Source organism: Apteryx mantelli, chromosome 2 (assembly GCF_036417845.1).
Source record: "Apteryx mantelli isolate bAptMan1 chromosome 2, bAptMan1.hap1, whole genome shotgun sequence".
NCBI classification, from domain to species: domain Eukaryota; kingdom Metazoa; phylum Chordata; class Aves; order Apterygiformes; family Apterygidae; genus Apteryx; species Apteryx mantelli.
Window position 1 is genome coordinate 123,667,994 of NC_089979.1, and position 17,709 is coordinate 123,685,702.

Genomic DNA, 17,709 nt, shown 5'->3' on the forward strand with positions numbered 1-17,709 from the left:
GATATGGTAAGTGAGGAGGACAAACCCCCCCCCCCACACACACACCCTGTACCCTAGATTTTCTGGCTGTCTAGCCAGCACAAGCTGAAAACATGCATTCTGAAGTGTCAAAAATAGCTTTGTCTTAACCTTGGAGGAACCTAGTCATTAAAATTGCTGTTTTCTTGCCCAAAGGTGGTGTTTTTAAATTTGTCCCATATTTTGAGTACTTTGCAGGTCATATTTAGTTCCTCAGACTACCACTAGCTGGTCCATTTACCAGAGGGCTTCTACATAAACTGGGTGCTAGCAGCCTCAGTGAGCAGGAAGCCCTTGCAAACAAACAGAGCTCCTGGGAGCTTTGATTATGTTATGTCAAACAAGGTTGCCCCTTTGGCCTATGTAAATCACTGACAGTTTTAGTCACAGCAGAGTATGATTTCAGTTTTTATTGATAACAAGACTGATTGATATGTAGAGAGGGCTAAGTCACAAAGCAGTTAACTTTTTTCAAGAGTAAATATATCAAGATATTCAACTAAATTCCCCCCCCCCCCCCCCCGGTATGGAATTACCTCTACAAATCAAGTAATTTCTCCTGGGATAACCAATAGTACTGTCCGTGTTCTTTGCTTTCAACAGTGATGATTAAGTGATACAAAAGTTAGCAATACTGGCTTCTAGACACTTGCCTTTTTACTTTCTTAGCAACTGAAGGCCATAGGGCTTCAGCCAAAGCCAAAAGGCTTAAGCCTTTTTCTTGGCCTAGCAGAATAACTGAAGGCTGGCCTCTAACTAAGGAAATAAACTAGTGTGTAACATAGGTTTGATTGATAAGGATGCAAGATGCAAGTATTTTCCTTTGCTGGTACAGGTGTGGTTGTGCTCTCCTGAGAGGTGAGCTAGACACTACTTTGGCTGAATAATTCTCAGCTGCAGCTGAAGAACCAGGTAACTTGGATGCAAGTCATATGATGCCTGTCATCTTTCCTTGGAGCAATTTTTTTTAAAGTGGCTGCCTTAATGACTTCAAAGTGATTTCTCCTCTCCCTGAAATACATAACATCTTCAAGGTTCCTCCTAGATAGCAGACTTGAGAAGGCTCAAGCAAGTGGCAGGCAACTTTGAATCCAGGCTGACTTGACCTTTTTCCTCAGCATTAGCTTAGCATTCTTTCAAGTTGTTTTAAAAATGCTATACAATCAGATAAGATTAACTTATTTTGGCTCTGTTTAAAAGAACACTTGTCAGCTAAGATGTAAAACAATTTTTGACAGAGCTGTAAAGATACTTAAAGAGAATTTTTGTTATTTCTTACTGGTATTGAGGGGGGCAGGCTGTAAAAGCAAGACATTACAAATTATGCATCATACACTCACCCCTTCTGCTTGCATGTAAGCAAATACAACAGCCTGAGCTTCTCCAGATGCTAGCAGGAAACACTGCTGGATGCATTTTTTGGGAAAGAGGCCTGCTTGCTGCTCTCTGAAGATGCTACAGCCACCTTGGATTCTCATCACAGCAGAGGTCCTACTTTTAACTTAAATTGGAAGGACATTAAGGAGCTGCTGTGGCTCCACTGCAGCAATCTCATACGAGGTCAGCAAATTTGTATTATGGAGGTTGAATGACTTAAAGTTACCACTAGACTATTTGGAACATGTTTTCAAGCTAATCACAACAGAAGCAACGTGACACCCTTAACACAAAACTTGAATTAACTTTATTTTCCCCTACAGTCAACAACTGGTCTGCATTGAGCTTTAAAGCAACAAAGTAAAAAGAAATCTCCAAATGACAAGGGGCCAGAAATCCAGATTGTTACCTTTGTGAAAATGCTGCAGCTGTAGTATTGGTCTGTATAAACAGTTTGAGTCAAAAATGAGTTCATAAATCAAAAAAAAAAATTCTACATCTTGGGAAAGAAGTCAGCAGTAACATTCTCACCGAACATTGTAAATTTACATTTTCTTCATGAAAGGTACATACTATTCTGCATTTTGCATCAAATCACTGATGTAAGTTTAGTTTCTATAAAAAAAAGTTACATCCTGTGGCAGGAAAACAAACTGCAAAACCCTTTCTTTCATTTTATTAAGATTTTAAGTCTGTATAAAGTTTTCCTATAGCTGGAAAGTGAACATGTTCAGTCTCCATTTATATTTTAGTGCATTTAATCTGACAGTTTTCACCATTAAAAAAAACAACATTATAAAAGACAGACAAAGCAAATAGCACTATGGCAGGAATTTCTTCAATTCATTTAAGCACTCTAAATAAAAATGCAGAGAAATAGATTTCCAGGAAAACTTACCCTCACAGGAGGAGGTAGGGGGGAAGAGGTCATGTTGCAAACCCTCTACCTCTGACAGCCACAGAAAAGTGTTTGTTTTTTTTAAATTTTTTTTTTAATTTTTTTTTTTTTTAAACAGGCTGTACTTGTTTTACCAATGTAAACATTTTGTGAAGACAGTTTAATTTCCATTCTGAGGCACCAACTGCTCTCTCGTGATCAGCTGTATGTTACTCTAGCATTCATTACTGTCATTTCAGATTTTCAGGAGGATACAAATTTAGCCCTTGTATCTACAATGTGCAAGATTTGCCTTGTCTACCTTATGAAATGATAGTGTAAGGCAGCAAATACTGCAATCACATTTTAAACAAAAGCAGCTTGTCCAACTTTAACTATCAACCAACCAGTTAATGTAACATGTCTTGTCATCTCTTGTGAAAAACTGCAGCTTTGCTTCTTTACACTCCAAATCAAAACCAACCAGCAGCAAAAGTATGTTTAAAGAAACCATTAAAAAACAATCATGGGAGCAAATTAATTATTTTAAAAGTTTAATTTAAGAGATCTCTATTTATTTCCTCTTAATTGTTGAAAATAAGTCATTTTAAATGTCACCATTCCAGTTTACATATTGCTATTCAGCTAAACAGTATCTTCCAAAAAAGATTGACAAGTATGCATGTGCCAAGGACCAAATTACAGGGTTCTTTGGTGCAGTAAGTCCAAATTCTCAGATTTAAAGGATAATATGTACCAATAAAAATTAAAAAAAAAAAAACAACCCTGCTGCTAGACTTGGGCAGCAGCTCTGTCTTGCTTCACATTACAAATCTAAAACAGCTGTTCTCAATAAGCCAATATTTTTAATCAGACATTGCCTGAAAGTTTTGTACAATAATCTGGACCAATGATGGTTCTGTACCCTCATGTTGCTGTGAAACATGACTTGAGCTAAAGGCAAAGACTGGTTATCTCAAGGACAACTGCTTCGTATTAGCAATCAGAACAGTGTATTTAAACTGTCTTCCTGTTCGGTCTCTTGCCTTTCTTTAAAATTAGTTTATTCTTAATGTAGCCACGCTTCCTTTTGGAGGTCTAAAAAGAAAAACAGAATACAATGTATTAGTCAGTGATTTAGTCTTGACCCCATTTTAATAATGTGCATTTCCCTGTCTGATCTTTAGATTTATTTAAAGAGCCTAGATGGTGAATCCTCAGCTAAGTATTATCTCTTTATTATGTTTAAATTTGGGATTGTTAATTCATGCCCAATATCTGCTTTTGTGCAAGTTGTACTTTTGCAAGCCCCGTACACCAGACATGTACAATTGTTTTTGAAGCTTGTGCTGAGGCAAAATTCACAGTAAGCTAACATAAATCTCTAACATGCCCAAAGAGCAAAAGTGATGTAGAATGTTGTTTTTGCTGGGGGGGGTACATTCTTGCATCTTTTACTCTCTTTGACTCTCTTAATACAGAGCAAGATATTATTTGCTCAAAGGAGTATTCTTCAAAAAAAAGAAAGAATCACATTGTAGTCTTTAGTCCTCTGCTGTTAAGTCTGTAGACTAGTTAGCTCTTTCTACTCATGTACTCTTATCAGTGTATTTTAGATTTCTCTTCTTCTAAGTGGTGATGAGGGGATGCATTCATGTTGGTCCTTCCTAATATTAAAGTTAATGTTGCATAGTTGCAGTTAATTCTTAGCAGGTAGTATTGTTCATTCAACTTGCCTACCAGAACAAATTAGAAAGTAAGCAACTCCCACACTTGCTATGCTTACTAGCAGGCTTGCTCTCTTGTGTCAATTAGGGGTAATTTTTTTCTTTTTGTTATGCTGGCTAATGAGCATTTTTATAAAGTCAGAGACTAATATTTAATATTCAGACATTTTATACCTCTGAATTTTGAGCAATGTCACCCTTAAAATGCAAGTGACAGAAAATGGACTGAATTTCCAGTAAGGAAGCACTGTTATGAAACTTGTAGCTACTACAGGGCCTCATGTACTTAAGAAATCCTAGTTTAGACATTCAACCCATGCTATTTGCTGGTTCTCTGCTTTCTTAATGGGAAGTAGAGCTTGTATGTACTGCAAGAATGGGTGATGGATCAGAATTTACATCAACTTTTTCCCTGGCTTTAGGCAGAGAACTGACACATGCACAGCTTAAGTGTGGCCAATGCATCTATCGCTAATAAATGTAGCCTTGCTTGTTACCTAAGATCAGAAGTTACACTGTAAGTGTATGATGGCCACAGTAAAGTTTATAATTTTTTTTAAAAATAAGTCTAGTTCCACTGGCAACTCCAGTTTGAAATACTTCATAGCATGAACTTGATCAAATTCACATAAACTTGCATCTTTACCACTAGCAGTCCCCTCTAACATTCCTTACTTTTACTTCTATGGAGCAGTATAAATTTAGTACTATTTAATACTAGTTCAATTTATTAAACATTCATTTCTGACAGGATTCTGGAATTTTTTTGTAATATATATTTGCATATACATGTTATAAAGGACAGGGCTGCTAAGATTCTTCCCAACTCCCCTGATGCACATCTATCTTAATAGGCTGAAGTAGCACACCACAACTAACAGGTATAAAAACATTAAGATGACTTCAAACAGTAAGCAGCCAGACACTTCAGTTCCGTCAACAAAAGTTTCATATTTAATTTATTTCATACAAAATTGCCATTTTTAAACTTCTAGGCATCACTACTTTCAAACAGTCAGAAAGCAACTTCCACATTATTTTACTTAGTGAGCCATAGTTACTGAAACATGAATTGATGTACTTCAGAGATTATACTTCCAGTTACATGAAGACTTAAGAATTGTAACAGCCAGTGACACACTCTTATTTCCAGTTAGCATTCTGCCTAAAAAAAAATAAATAAAAATCTAGCCTTTTGTCTTCACATGCTTTTAAGTTAAGCAGACAGTAAATTAACAATTATTACCAGCAGGCAGGTCTGATATTGGACACTAACATGAACAGTATCCGTAACATTCTGGCTATTGGAAATACATAATTCACCAGCTATGTGATTCACTATTAAAAATAAACTGCCATCTCCAGACCCCTTTGAGTTACTTCACTGGGAACCCACCTTCTTTGACAAATACTTCTGTTTCGGTACAATGTTGGTTACTCTAGGTTTATGATCCAATGTCTCTCTGTTGTCTAGTTGTTTCACCTTGTATATTCTAACAAGCCAGTGCTCTGATGTAAAGGCTTCCTCCAAATGTTTAAACTTAATGTCCTTGTTGCCAATCTCAGCATTGCGTGTACGATCGAATCCTGGGGGTGTCCGAAAATCCAGCTGTAAAATTCAAGTTGCGTATCAGTTTGAGACAAAACTCAAAACATGCATCGTGGCAAACTGAGGTATGGCTCCATACCTTGTACCACACGTCAACTATTTTCTCTGGTCTAGTTAGAGGATGACACTTTTCTTAAAACGGTTATTTGCTATATAAAAAACTCTCTCAGTTAATTTTTACAATTGGAAGAGAGACAAAAAAGCCTTATTTCTACACATGACTCGGGAGACAGCACTGCCTCAATAGGAATATAATTTCCTCATTCAGAAGTGAAGCTATTCAAGTGAAAGTCTGAGGTAGAGCAGCTTGTGGTGGCTTTTTAGCATAGCTGCTCACTTGTACTCTCCACTCTCTCTTATATTGAAACAGTTTGCACTTTCACGTTTTTCCATACAGATCTGATAGTTCATCTTATGTTTAACAGTTTAATTTAACTCCTGTGTTAAGAGTATAAGATCCATTGGACTCAAAGTTGTAGTCAATAAATGAATCTTGTGCTAACATAATCAGAATGAAGGGCCCTTTGAGGGGAAAAACAGGAAAGGAAAAAAGCAAACGGCAGATTTAGCTGCCTACATCTGTGCTTGATGACTCCAAAGGGGACTGATAACTGAGAATTATGCTCCTACTATATAGTGTAGTGTTGTTTAATACACTGATGTGACTTGAATAGAAATCAGGTTCTGACTTACATTAAATAAAGACAATTAACATTTCCATTTGTGTGTTGCTATTACAAAAAACAAGCATAAACCCTCCCACAATCTAAATATTAATGCCTGAGCAAGCACACTGCATAATGGAATTAAGTGGCTTGTCTGAGGCAATGTGAAGGACAGCAAAAAGCAAAGTGCAAGTCTAGGTTGGCAGCACAAGTGCTTTTGTCTAAAGGTTGTCAGGAGACCATGCTTGTCTCTTACCTTTCATTCTGCTAATATGAACAACACTCAATAATCAAAAGATGGAAAATGCATCAAAATAGCATTTGTTTTCTTACATTTTAGCTGAGATTCAGTAGAATTTTAACCACTAACCTGCATCTCTCCAAATCTGTAATATGACATTTTATACATGAGGCAGTTCAGCAAAGTTGGAGAACCTGCCTTGTCTACCCGGAATTCTCCCTGAGGAGTAAAGTAATCACTTTCCTTTGAAAATGAAAAAGAAACAAAATGTCAATATAAAGTAATCCGTCTTCAAAGTCATTTCTCATTCCTTTCTCCACAAAGCCCTCCAACCCTTTATAAAGTATCTAAACTGACTTCTACAATTTAAAAGTAGATTCAAGCTAGCCTGAAACAAACAAACAAAAAGTTGCCTCATTAAAGGCAAAGTAAAACCACCTCCTTGTAACCCAAAACCCAGTGGAACAATCTTCCTGAATCCATTTTATTGTCCTGATATAAGTTTTGTCACTTCACAGTAAACAGTTACTGGAAAAATAATCCTAATATGCAAGAAAAACGTTAGTTTGGCATCTACCAAAATTATTCTTTAGAAAGGTGAAAAGCACTGCATTGTGAATATACCGGGTTTGTAATGTTACTGTAAACTTCATGTGTGCACAGTGTCTAACGAAAAATTTCCTGCCATTTTCATCTTCTGGCCCAAGATGAAACTAGTCACCCATGTAGGCTACTCCCTTAAGCCTGTGCTCAGTATCTAGAAGTTTTTGTTAGGCTTAAGCAAATATTACTACGGATTTCTGCAATCTCTGAAATATTTGAATAACTTAAATTCTATATAAGTAAATATTCACACTTCAACTTGTCTCCTACTATTACAGAGTTCGAAGAACTGCAAAATGCCAACTGTTTAAGCATTCTGAACATTCCTACTTTTTTTTTTTTTAAAGTATGAAGGTGCATAGTGAGACACACGAGAATTACAGAATATATCCTGTACTTTTAGTATCATGCAAAAAAGTGAAAAGCTTTTGAGGTTACTGACCTTTCAAAATCATAAATATTGAAAGAAACTGGGCTACAGGTCTCTGCACTCCTACTGTTCTAGGAAAACAACCCATAACACATTTTTCAAATAAAATTGCAGTATGTAGTACAGATTTCCCTCCACTGTGATAAGCACCACCAGAAAAGCAGCAATGTAAACAAAGGTTAAAACAAACAAACAAAAGTACTGAGATAAACATAATAGAAATAATGTATTCAGCCCAAAACACTCCAGTTATACTGGCCACTCACCCGAATGTCTTTGGGATGTTCCCCCTCTGCTATTCTCACCATCCACAAGAACTTATTGATATCATCACCAGAATAGCCAATCACACCGCCAAAAATAATCAAAACATAATCCACATCCAGACTCCTCATGATCTCATATGCTGCTGACTCGTTTGATGACATTGCCTTTCCCACCTGTATCATAGCAAAAATATCTTAAGTGTCTGTATAGCTGCTACAGGACAGATCCTCAGATCAATAACCTGTAAGACCAAAGTCCAAAAATACATACTTAATCAACCAAAGCCCATACTTGAATTCTAGATAAAGAAAGCCCATTGTATCTATTTAGAAACTCAAAACCTCAACCTAAACCAAAATATTTTCTCCTCTATAAGACAAGCAGTGCCTGTTGAAGTGAGGTTTCGAGTATAAGATGTAACATTATGGTTTTCTTTTTGTGGCACCCACAGATTTTTCAAATCACAGCTGTATTGCCAATAAGTTAGTGTGCCAGATAAAGTACCTAATCAAAGGTTTAGACACAGCCTAAGGTGAATAAATTATTTGAAATGTTAATAATTGCTTGGTATTTTTCCTGAGCTCTGTCTTTCACTAATGAAGCAGCTATGTTCAGTAGTGTAGCATGCAGGCATCCTCAGTGTTGAATTTGGGGGAAGTTTATGCAGAGAAAATGCCAGAATTGCAACATCATTTAATTAAAATGTAACCATTTTGGTCAGCAAAAAACAAAAAAAAACAACAAAAAACCCACTTTCTAAAGCTGTATCCAAAACCTCCTCCGTACTGCCTACTTTCCTGAACAGAAGAGAGAATTCTGGCATCAGTTCAGTAATTTCATTTCCCATTGAGTCTCCTGCACTTAAAGGATAACAACATATTTTTGCAGTAAAAGGGTGCAACTACAATATAGATACTATTACATCCAAACTGGTACTGTTCAGTTAAGAACTTAATTAGGAAATGCTATGCTTAAACTGCAGTCTGTCAAAAGACTGGTAACTTCAGTTTCTTGGCCATTCCCTGACTCAATGGGAAGTTACTCTGTTCTGCGCAGGAGGAAGTCATCTGGCAAATATCTCGGGGGCATGCCTCAAGCACAAGTTCAAGTACTTGCTATAAAACACATTTATTGCTTAGTCTTCCTCTTTATGGAATATTTGTTTAGAAATGGAAGCCAATAGGGCCAGCAGTAACACTGGAGAACTAACTTTATTAAAAGACCATCTTTGCTAACTGCTGTAATGTGCATGGTTACTGTGCTTATGAATTACAGCTGACTGTCCCATATTCTCTCGGTTAACCTGATATTCCTCTCCTGCAGGGATCTGTTGGTTTACATTATAGTAAATACTACTTCTTGTAGAAAAGGGAGAAAACAGATGGAGATTTAAATCTGACAGGTTTCTAAAACATACCAATATTGTCAGGTCAACAACCAAAATAGGAGAAAAGTGCCTTAGCAGATGGGGAAGGCTTCTTGACTAATATTAGCACCAGCAGTGCAATTTCCCAAGCTTTCTTTGTGACTGGTGCTCGTTTCCTACCCTTATGAAAAGCATATATTAATCTTGTACATATTACTTTTTTCCCCCCTAGAAGACAGTTTTTCACAGGACTTTATATGCTCAAAGACCAGCTCCATTAATTAGTTAATCTGGACACTGCCCTTCTGCAAATCTGGTCCATCTGTTGTACCAGGTACTAATGCAAGATGAAAAACTATCCTACTAGATTCCTCAAGTTCTTCCCCCATTCTGCCCTTGTAGTGTAGCAGAGGTTCCCTGGCAAAAAAAAAACAGCCACTGAGTGATGACTGGCTGTCATTACATGGCACCTAATAAGATTTCAGCCCAACTACAGTTAGGAGCACTTTTTTCTTTTTAAGAAGTCTTTAAGTTGCCCAGGATGGTCCCCCTGTAACCAAGGGCAACGCTAACAGCCCTGCCTTTGAATACATGCAAAAGGCTTAAACTTACTCTTCAGAAGTGAAAAAAATTGAATGTACAGATGCTTAGTCTAACTGCAAGTTCAAGATGGAATAGCATCAAATCAGCAACACTTCTATTACTATTCATAAATTTTCTCAAATTTACAAGATGACTGAAAATGCATTTCACATGGTCAGTTTATATAGCGCCATTCAAAATCCATTAAACAAAGGGACCGATCAACTGAATCATATTTGAATACTGCTGGAAAAGTAGCATCAGGTAAACTTTCATAGAGCTAATCACTGGGAAAATGGTTATACTACTAGATGTTGTCTGTCCTCTCACAATGAAGTAAAACCAAAGTGGTAGAGAAGTTTTGGAGACTTAAGGTAAACAACACAAACTCCAGAAGCAAAGCTGACTCCCTCCAGCTCCCAAAGCAGTCTTTTATAGTGGAGTTCTAATAAATGCCAAAAATCTGTTCCTTCCACCTCTGTGTTTCCCACTCCATGTAATTTTTCCTAATATTATACTATTTATAAACAGACACTTACAACTTCATACCCAATTGAAATGTAAACATTTTGGTGTTTTTACTTCATAGGAAATTATCACCCTTACCAGGGCTATGTGGCTGTTGTTCCAAGTATTGTTATCAACTAAGGTCGTCCGGTTAGCCATTCCTGCTATCTGGTAACCATAGTCCCACCAAGACATTACTCTGGCATGTTCATCTGTGTTTTGTCTCAGCCAGTAATAGGCTTCTCTGAAATCATCTAGAATATTCCGAGTACTGAAAAACAGAGTTTATTTTATTCATATTGATACTAACATTGGCAACAAGTCAGCTGCACCACACTAAATCTGGGTTCTCAAGTAAGACCTTCCAATACATTCAACTCCCTTAGGGGAATTCAGTCACCAACCTGCACTGAGAAGTTTGAGCCCACTGAGAGCTGGAAGGCCAGAAACTGAACTATTTTTGAAGATATGACTAAATCCATTCTTACTTGAATATATATTCATAAACCAGTTTTTCCAACTGACTCTTAAATACTTTAAAAAATATTATCCTTATCAACTTTACATAAATTACTTTTATGTATTTACATAAATTTTTTTTTTAAAGGAGTTGAGTATTAAAAACTTTTCATTCAAGTGACAACTGTGCCTAAATATAGTTAAAAGTGATTAAAAGAAAGCAAAGCAAATCACTAATCCCAAGGAACTAGAAGTGTTTTTGCCCTTAAGAAATTAATTTTCAAACCTGCAGACCTTACTTACCCATCATGGTTATAGGAAGCGAGAACAACACTAGGGCTGGAGTACGCATTGCTAGTTACCCAGGTACAGTGGACAGCAAACATCATCAACAGCATCAGCATCAGCATCGTAACAATGCTCTTGATATTGGGACCTAGTCCTTCTTCTGTTTTTTCCTGTTCAGATACGTGTTTTCTCACTTTGCCTGCCTAAACAAACACAAACACATATGTTAGGGCAACTTTTATCTGAATAATTCTCCACCCTTGACAATGGAACTCATGGCTTTTTCTTCACCACACACATCCCATAAATGTTATGGGATATGGAAAAAGCTAGACCAATTTGTAGTGTAAATTAACTAGGTAGGCACTATTTTGGCAATTCAGCAACTTGTAAAAATGGATTCTTCACAGAAAGTCTCCTTCAGAAGACAATGACTATTATACGAGGGTTGATGCATGATGCTCTTCATTTGGGTCAGTGTGATGATGCCCTTTTTTAACATATGGTGGAAGAGAGAAGATACAGATAGCCACTGTTAGGAAAAGGGGAAAGTCTGAGCCTAACAAATTGCCAGCATCTAACTAATATCATCATCTTTGGGAAGAATAGAGTAAGTAAGTTTATGTATAGAAAATCTTTCCATAAAATCTATTATCTTTTAATTTCACTATGTCTCAGAGGAAACACAACTGGCCAAAAGGGGCAACATTCAGTGACACAGAACTTCTCTAACTAGTTAAGGAGAGCAAGCAACTGTGTGCCATCTCTGGAAACCTTGGTCAACATTGTGGACTTTAAGGTTAAAGGCTTATCACTGGTCAGCAAGAAGGAACCCCTTCCATACCAACACTGATTTTTTTTTTCTTTTTTTTTTTTTAAATAAACCAGTGCAGGCAGAAGCCAACTTTTGCTCTCTCCCCTCACCTTATCATACAGGTTGCCTGGGTTTCTTTTGTCATCTTCATCACTGCTGTCTTCTATTGGCGGATTTTCCCTCTTCATATCATCACCCAGATAGTGCTCAAAGACATTGGAGAAAGCAATTGCAGACAGCATACAGACCACCGGAGTCAAAGTGAGCATCAGACGAACCATCACACCAGCAAAGTAAACGGCACTGATTGCATACAGAGCAACTGCAGAGAAACAAGTCTGCTGATGACATTTAGAAAATAATATTCTGAATGCACACAAACACGCTCACCATAAAACTATTTTTGGAAGTGAGTTGAGCATGTCTTTATACAAAAATTTGAATACGGATTTTTTATTTCATTGCTTTTTAATTTACAGAGATACAATGCATCAATGTATGTCCTTTTTAAGCATCAAAGCTCTCCTGAAACTCATTTTGATAATCGTCAACAATACCACACCCCCATTTTGATATTCATTAATAATCTGTCAGAAAAGACATTATCAGTGAAATTTAATACCACACACCAAAAATAATATCTAGTTTCATTTGATTAAAATGGCCCAAAGGCCCTAGACCAAACAAGTTATTGAAACTGGAAAAGCAAAAGGAAGAGTTAGAATTTCATATAAATATCAAGTTATAATTTGTTAGAGATACCTGTGAACAAATTGGGGGCTTGTCTACATTATAATTCAATACAGACAAATAATACGATTTTGCTAGCCCTATCCTGGAGCAAGTTTTCCTGGACCATGTTATCTCACTCTCTCAAATGACCGAATTAGATTTTCAGAATAGTAGGAATATTAAGAACACTTTTCTTAAAAGAAAAGTCCTGTATGCATTAGTTAAGAAAAATCTATTCTTCAAGTACAGTGGTTATTGCTAGCTTGCTACAGTTTAATAATACATTTTTTGTGAAAGATTTGCCACGGAAATCATCATATGACTGATTTATCGGATTACATTACATAAGTATTTTCCACCTTGTAGTTAAGTAGTATGGCTCTCTATTCTCACTCATAGGTCTCTTTATGCTGACTTAATTGGATGATGCAGCAATAGGAGGCCATAAGATCCTAGCCCTAGCTGAAAAGGAGTTTCCTGGCCCTGGTCTTTATCAGGACCCATTGCAAGCCTCAGAATAAATATTCCAGGGTCTGAGGATTAAGCACAGTAAATGTTCTCACTGCCCACATGGTAATCCTACACAGCAGCCATAGGGTAACCCCATGGGGCAGCCATAATAGACCAGGGCTCCTGTCCCTGTAAAAGCCCAAAACTAAGAGCACATATGGTTTGGAGTGATCTTCACTCCTGTTTGGCCAAAATGCCAAATCACATCCTTAAAAGCTTCATTTAAGTGTGCTTTTCATGGTACAGCTTCATACAAATAACAATTTGTTGCCACTGACCCAGGGAGACCTCACACCAAAACCGTAGACTTATGCCTTATCCGGCACTTGTTCCATGGCAAGATTCAGTTCACTGTAACAGCAGAAAATCTGGAAAGAGAAAGGTGATTCTGCATCACCTTCTGTGCCTGGATGAGTGCCAGAGACATGAGGAAGATTCAGGTGCCTTGGCACCTCCCTTCGCAGGTGCCCCAAGGTGTTCACCAGCCTGGGGATGTTGGACCCCTGAGACCGGCTTACGAGATCAGCATGTGGTACACCATGCCATGCTAGACACAGAGCACACCCACACTCACAGGTATTTTGAACCTATTTCTCAGAAAAGATATTCTTATCATTCCATCAATCCCTGTATGGACTGGACATTTATAAACTGTTTTAATGACTCCTTGGTGCAGGCAACTTAAAAATTGTCTTTAAACACATCACTTTTAAACCTTTTTTAATACAAGCCATATCCTAGCTTTGAGCAAACACAACAAAATAGAATTGAGTTGAAGACAAGATTTTTCAAAACAATTTAAAAATATTTTCTCTTACCAAAGACTCTTTCATCATTGATGTTTTTGATACAGAACCACAGCCCTGCTGGGAAAGTACACACGAGAATATGCAGATCAAAAAAGAAGGAAACCCATGTTGTAGGCTGATGCTCAGACACAGAGGCAATGATCGGGATGTGAATTTTCGCATACCTTTTTTAAAAAAAATTCAGTTCAAATTATTTTGAAAAGATGAAATTATTAAAACTTGCAAACATTAGGAATTCTGAAATTCATTTAAAAGGAAGCATTTTAAAGTGTTAATGCTTTATTCAGCAGAGATCTGATGAAACTCTTATACCAAAAAAAAAAAAAAAAGGTCCCCATGTGCTACTGTATTTAGGAAGTATTTGGTGTATAGCGTTATTTTAAAACACCAATATAAAGGCTTATTTTCAGACTAAGTAAAAGAATGAAAGTTACAGATGTTTTGTTCTATTATGGTTAACAACCAAGCCAAATCCACCCAAATGAAAACATGCGCCTATGGAAGCTATTATTATGTTTTGGAGTGATAGCAATCCATGAGAGTAAGTCTCCTTAAGTTTTCAACATTGAATCTGAAAAGCGCTCCTCTATATAGGAATATTTTCATTTTCTTGGTATAGAAAGTTAAAGTACTAACTACCAGGCCAGTTACTGTTGCCCCCACACTCTTTCAGACACTGAAAATCAGGCCTTGTCTACACTTGGAAAGGCATGTTAACTAAACAACATGTCAAACACTCAGTGCGGACAAGGACAAAAACGTTCTCTATTAAAAGACAGCTATACATACAGACCTAATCTGGGGCGAAACCTGACCAAAGGGTGAGGTATTGAACATATGTCCTTCTCTTCACTGAGATCTAGGTCTTGTTCAAAACTGCATTAATGTGTTTTAACGCAATATGATTTTCTAATGTAGACAAGCCCTCAAAAGTTTGATGCTCTGTGTGTGTGTATATGCATTCACACATGCCACTTCATTTATAGGCAAAGAAGAACATTTGTATGTTCTTCAAATAAACGTGAGGCTTCTGTTACTGACATCTATTCCACCACATTTATCACAGAGCTGGTACAGAATCCTGCGTGAGCTGGACTTTGGAGTGTGAGAAAGATGCACTGAAGTGGCAAAGTTCTCCTTATCCTTGGTTTTAATCTTAAAATCTATCAATTGAAATCCACCTGAAAAAAAAAATACTCACCTACAAAAATATCTGTATGTCTACAAATATAGTTTTATTCAGATTTTCCATTACTTAAGTGGTTAAAGAATCCAACACTGGATTTTTTAAAGGTTAACTAAAAAAACAAGACAAAAACAAAAAACCCACCCACAGCCACACATGTGAATGAACCAGAGCTGTTCAGAGTAGACATCTGTATACACAAAACAGATGTATAAACATAATAAACAGGCAACACGCAAGAACATGTGCAACATCTTTGTTATTTTCTAAGATGTTGCACAATGAAAAACAGCTAAGTTCAAGGCTCCTAGCCATTTTTAAATCTGTCCTCAAGTGTTGATGCAACTTTCAGCTATTTTATCCTAAGAAGCATTACAGTTTCCCATAGAAGAATATACCATTACATGTTCAAAGACCTCCAGAGAAACAAGAAATTTAACAGACAAATTACTGACAAAGGTAAAAATGGTTGCAAAAATCTTGAAACTGTTGCTACAAATGCTCTTTTCAGACAACCAATTGAAACCCCCTACATTTTCCTTGACGGAAACACCAAAGCGTTTGAGAATGAGGACAGCAAAGGAGCATGTATTAGTTTTCAGTAGAATTCTCTTGATAGTTAATGCTTATATCCTTTATCCCTACTTACCCAGTGTCCCACAATGAATAAAATCTGCCACTCCAAGGAGCAATATAACCTGAAAGAGACAAGGAGAAAATATTTTTCTGCTTAGGTATTTAACTGCAATATTCTTTCCACTGCTTCAAATTTTGACACCAACTAAATACCCTGATGGCTTGGTAACACAAAAGCAGAAAAAAATTCATTAGACCTTTGGGTATATGTGAACTAGATCTACCATGCTAGGCAGTATACTAACCACGAATCTAGTTTTATAAGAACATACTCTTACAGGACCACACTGTACCAGTTCAGTATCAAACACACACACCTCCAAGAAAAAAAAAAAAGAAAAAAAAAGGTGACGCAACAATAATTAAAATGTTTCCCAAAGAATATGACAGATAGCAATCTGTACGCTGTAAAGAAATGTAACAAAAAGAAAACATAGTTGATAAGAAATCAATTAATTCTTTTTGAATGCCTGAGCTGGAAACTGGGAATGATTTTTAGCCAAGACATTGATGCTCAATTAAACACTTGTTTCATACTGTTTCTCTATTGATATATCTATTTGTGGCATAGAATATAAAAACTGCTAGTAGACAGGCTGATAAGCTTTATGTGCATCTTTTTTTAAACAAAGCCTCAAAGTACATGAATACCATAAGACAAGAAAAGAATATCATTACAAGATGAAAGATAAAAATTTAATAAGATTCTTAAATTTTATTTCCACTTTCCTGGCTACTGTTTCAGCTTCTTCTACATACATCTACAGATAAGCTGAAATATGAAAAAATTAGATCCTGTTATTACCTAAGAGGGCTTCGTGCAGGAGGCAATGTCTTTCCTCTATTTGAGATTTAAACTTAGCATCAACTGACTGAACATTTTAGTTTAATATCTTATTTAGATACTTAAAAATTTTGGTTCATATTTTATGATGACACCATTTTTTTCCTTCAGTCTTTAGAGGCAAAGCTTGCTCCCAAACTGCTGCTTGCACAAGAAGGAGAAGGAGCTGTCAACAGATGGGGAACAACAGGTTATGGGCTTCTTAGAGAAAGAAGCTGGAGATACCTAAAACATGAGACCAGACAGGGTTCACCAGAGGATGCTGAAAGAGTTGGCTGGTGTGATGACTATCCATCTTCATCATGGAGAGGGAGGGCCCTGGTGCCTAGAAAATGACTAATGCTACACCTTTATGAAGGCAAGAGAATATCCATGGAGCTGCAGGCCAGTAGCTTGGGTCCCTGGGAAGATCATGGAGCACAACCTCCTGAAATCTATTTTCAAACATGTGAAGAACGAGAAGGGAATCAGGGATAGCCAGCACAGATTTACCAGGAGCAAATCATGCTTGACCAACCTGACTGTATTCTGTGATGAACTGACTGGCTATGTGGAGGAGGGGAGACCAGTGAATGTAATATACCTTGACTTTAATAATGCTTTTGAATCATTTCCACTTTCTTATTTGTAAGCTGAAGAAGAATGGGCAGGAGAAACAGACAGTTAGATGGTTTGAAAATTGGCTGGACTGACAGGCTCAAAGTAGTATTCAGCAGCCTGGCATCCAGTTGACGGCTAGGAAGAAGTGGAATACCCCACAGACATCAATACTGTGAATACGGCACAATAAAGGGTAGTGTCTGGCATGTCTCATGGCAGGACTTCAACCCACAAGACAACCTCCTCCAACCAGGTGCTGACAAGACTGCACCCAGAATACAGGGTCCAGTTGGGGGTACTCTGGGGCAGGATGGTTATTAAGAAAATAGAGATGAACAAGAGCTTAGATTACACGATATACAAGGAGAAGGCAAGGGAACTGTGGTTTTTCTGTCTGATGAAGAGGCAGTATCTCAGCAGTGATCTAATAGCAGTCCACAACTGCTTAAAAGGCATTTAGAAAGGTAGCAGAGCCAAACTCTTTTCAGTAGAGACATGATGTAATAAAGAGCAATGGCCACAAACTGTGGCCTGAGAGGTTCAGTCTGAAAATTAGGAAAAA

The 17,709-nt window shown here is 37.1% G+C and overlaps 1 protein-coding gene across 2 annotated transcripts in view; it reads right to left on the bottom strand.

Annotated features, from left to right (window-relative positions):
- Window positions 1-1,685: 1,685 nt before the first annotated feature.
- The window catches only part of STT3B (STT3 oligosaccharyltransferase complex catalytic subunit B), a 52,832-nt gene continuing 36,808 nt past the window's right edge, over window positions 1,686-17,709 (bottom strand). The window contains exons 8-16 of one of the 2 annotated variants that reach the window (XM_067291467.1): window positions 15,717-15,765; window positions 13,891-14,045; window positions 11,941-12,152; window positions 11,032-11,219; window positions 10,369-10,540; window positions 7,814-7,987; window positions 6,644-6,757; window positions 5,396-5,608; window positions 1,686-3,370 (exon numbers count right to left, since the gene is read on the bottom strand). In XM_067291467.1, the coding sequence (XP_067147568.1) occupies window positions 3,290-3,370; window positions 5,396-5,608; window positions 6,644-6,757; window positions 7,814-7,987; window positions 10,369-10,540; window positions 11,032-11,219; window positions 11,941-12,152; window positions 13,891-14,045; window positions 15,717-15,765 (1,358 nt within the window). In that variant the 3' untranslated portion in view covers window positions 1,686-3,289. Of the gene's footprint in view, window positions 3,371-4,930; window positions 5,165-5,395; window positions 5,609-6,643; window positions 6,758-7,813; window positions 7,988-10,368; window positions 10,541-11,031; window positions 11,220-11,940; window positions 12,153-13,890; window positions 14,046-15,716; window positions 15,766-17,709 lie in introns of those variants that run through there. The other variant, XM_013950773.2, reaches the window with a different exon arrangement.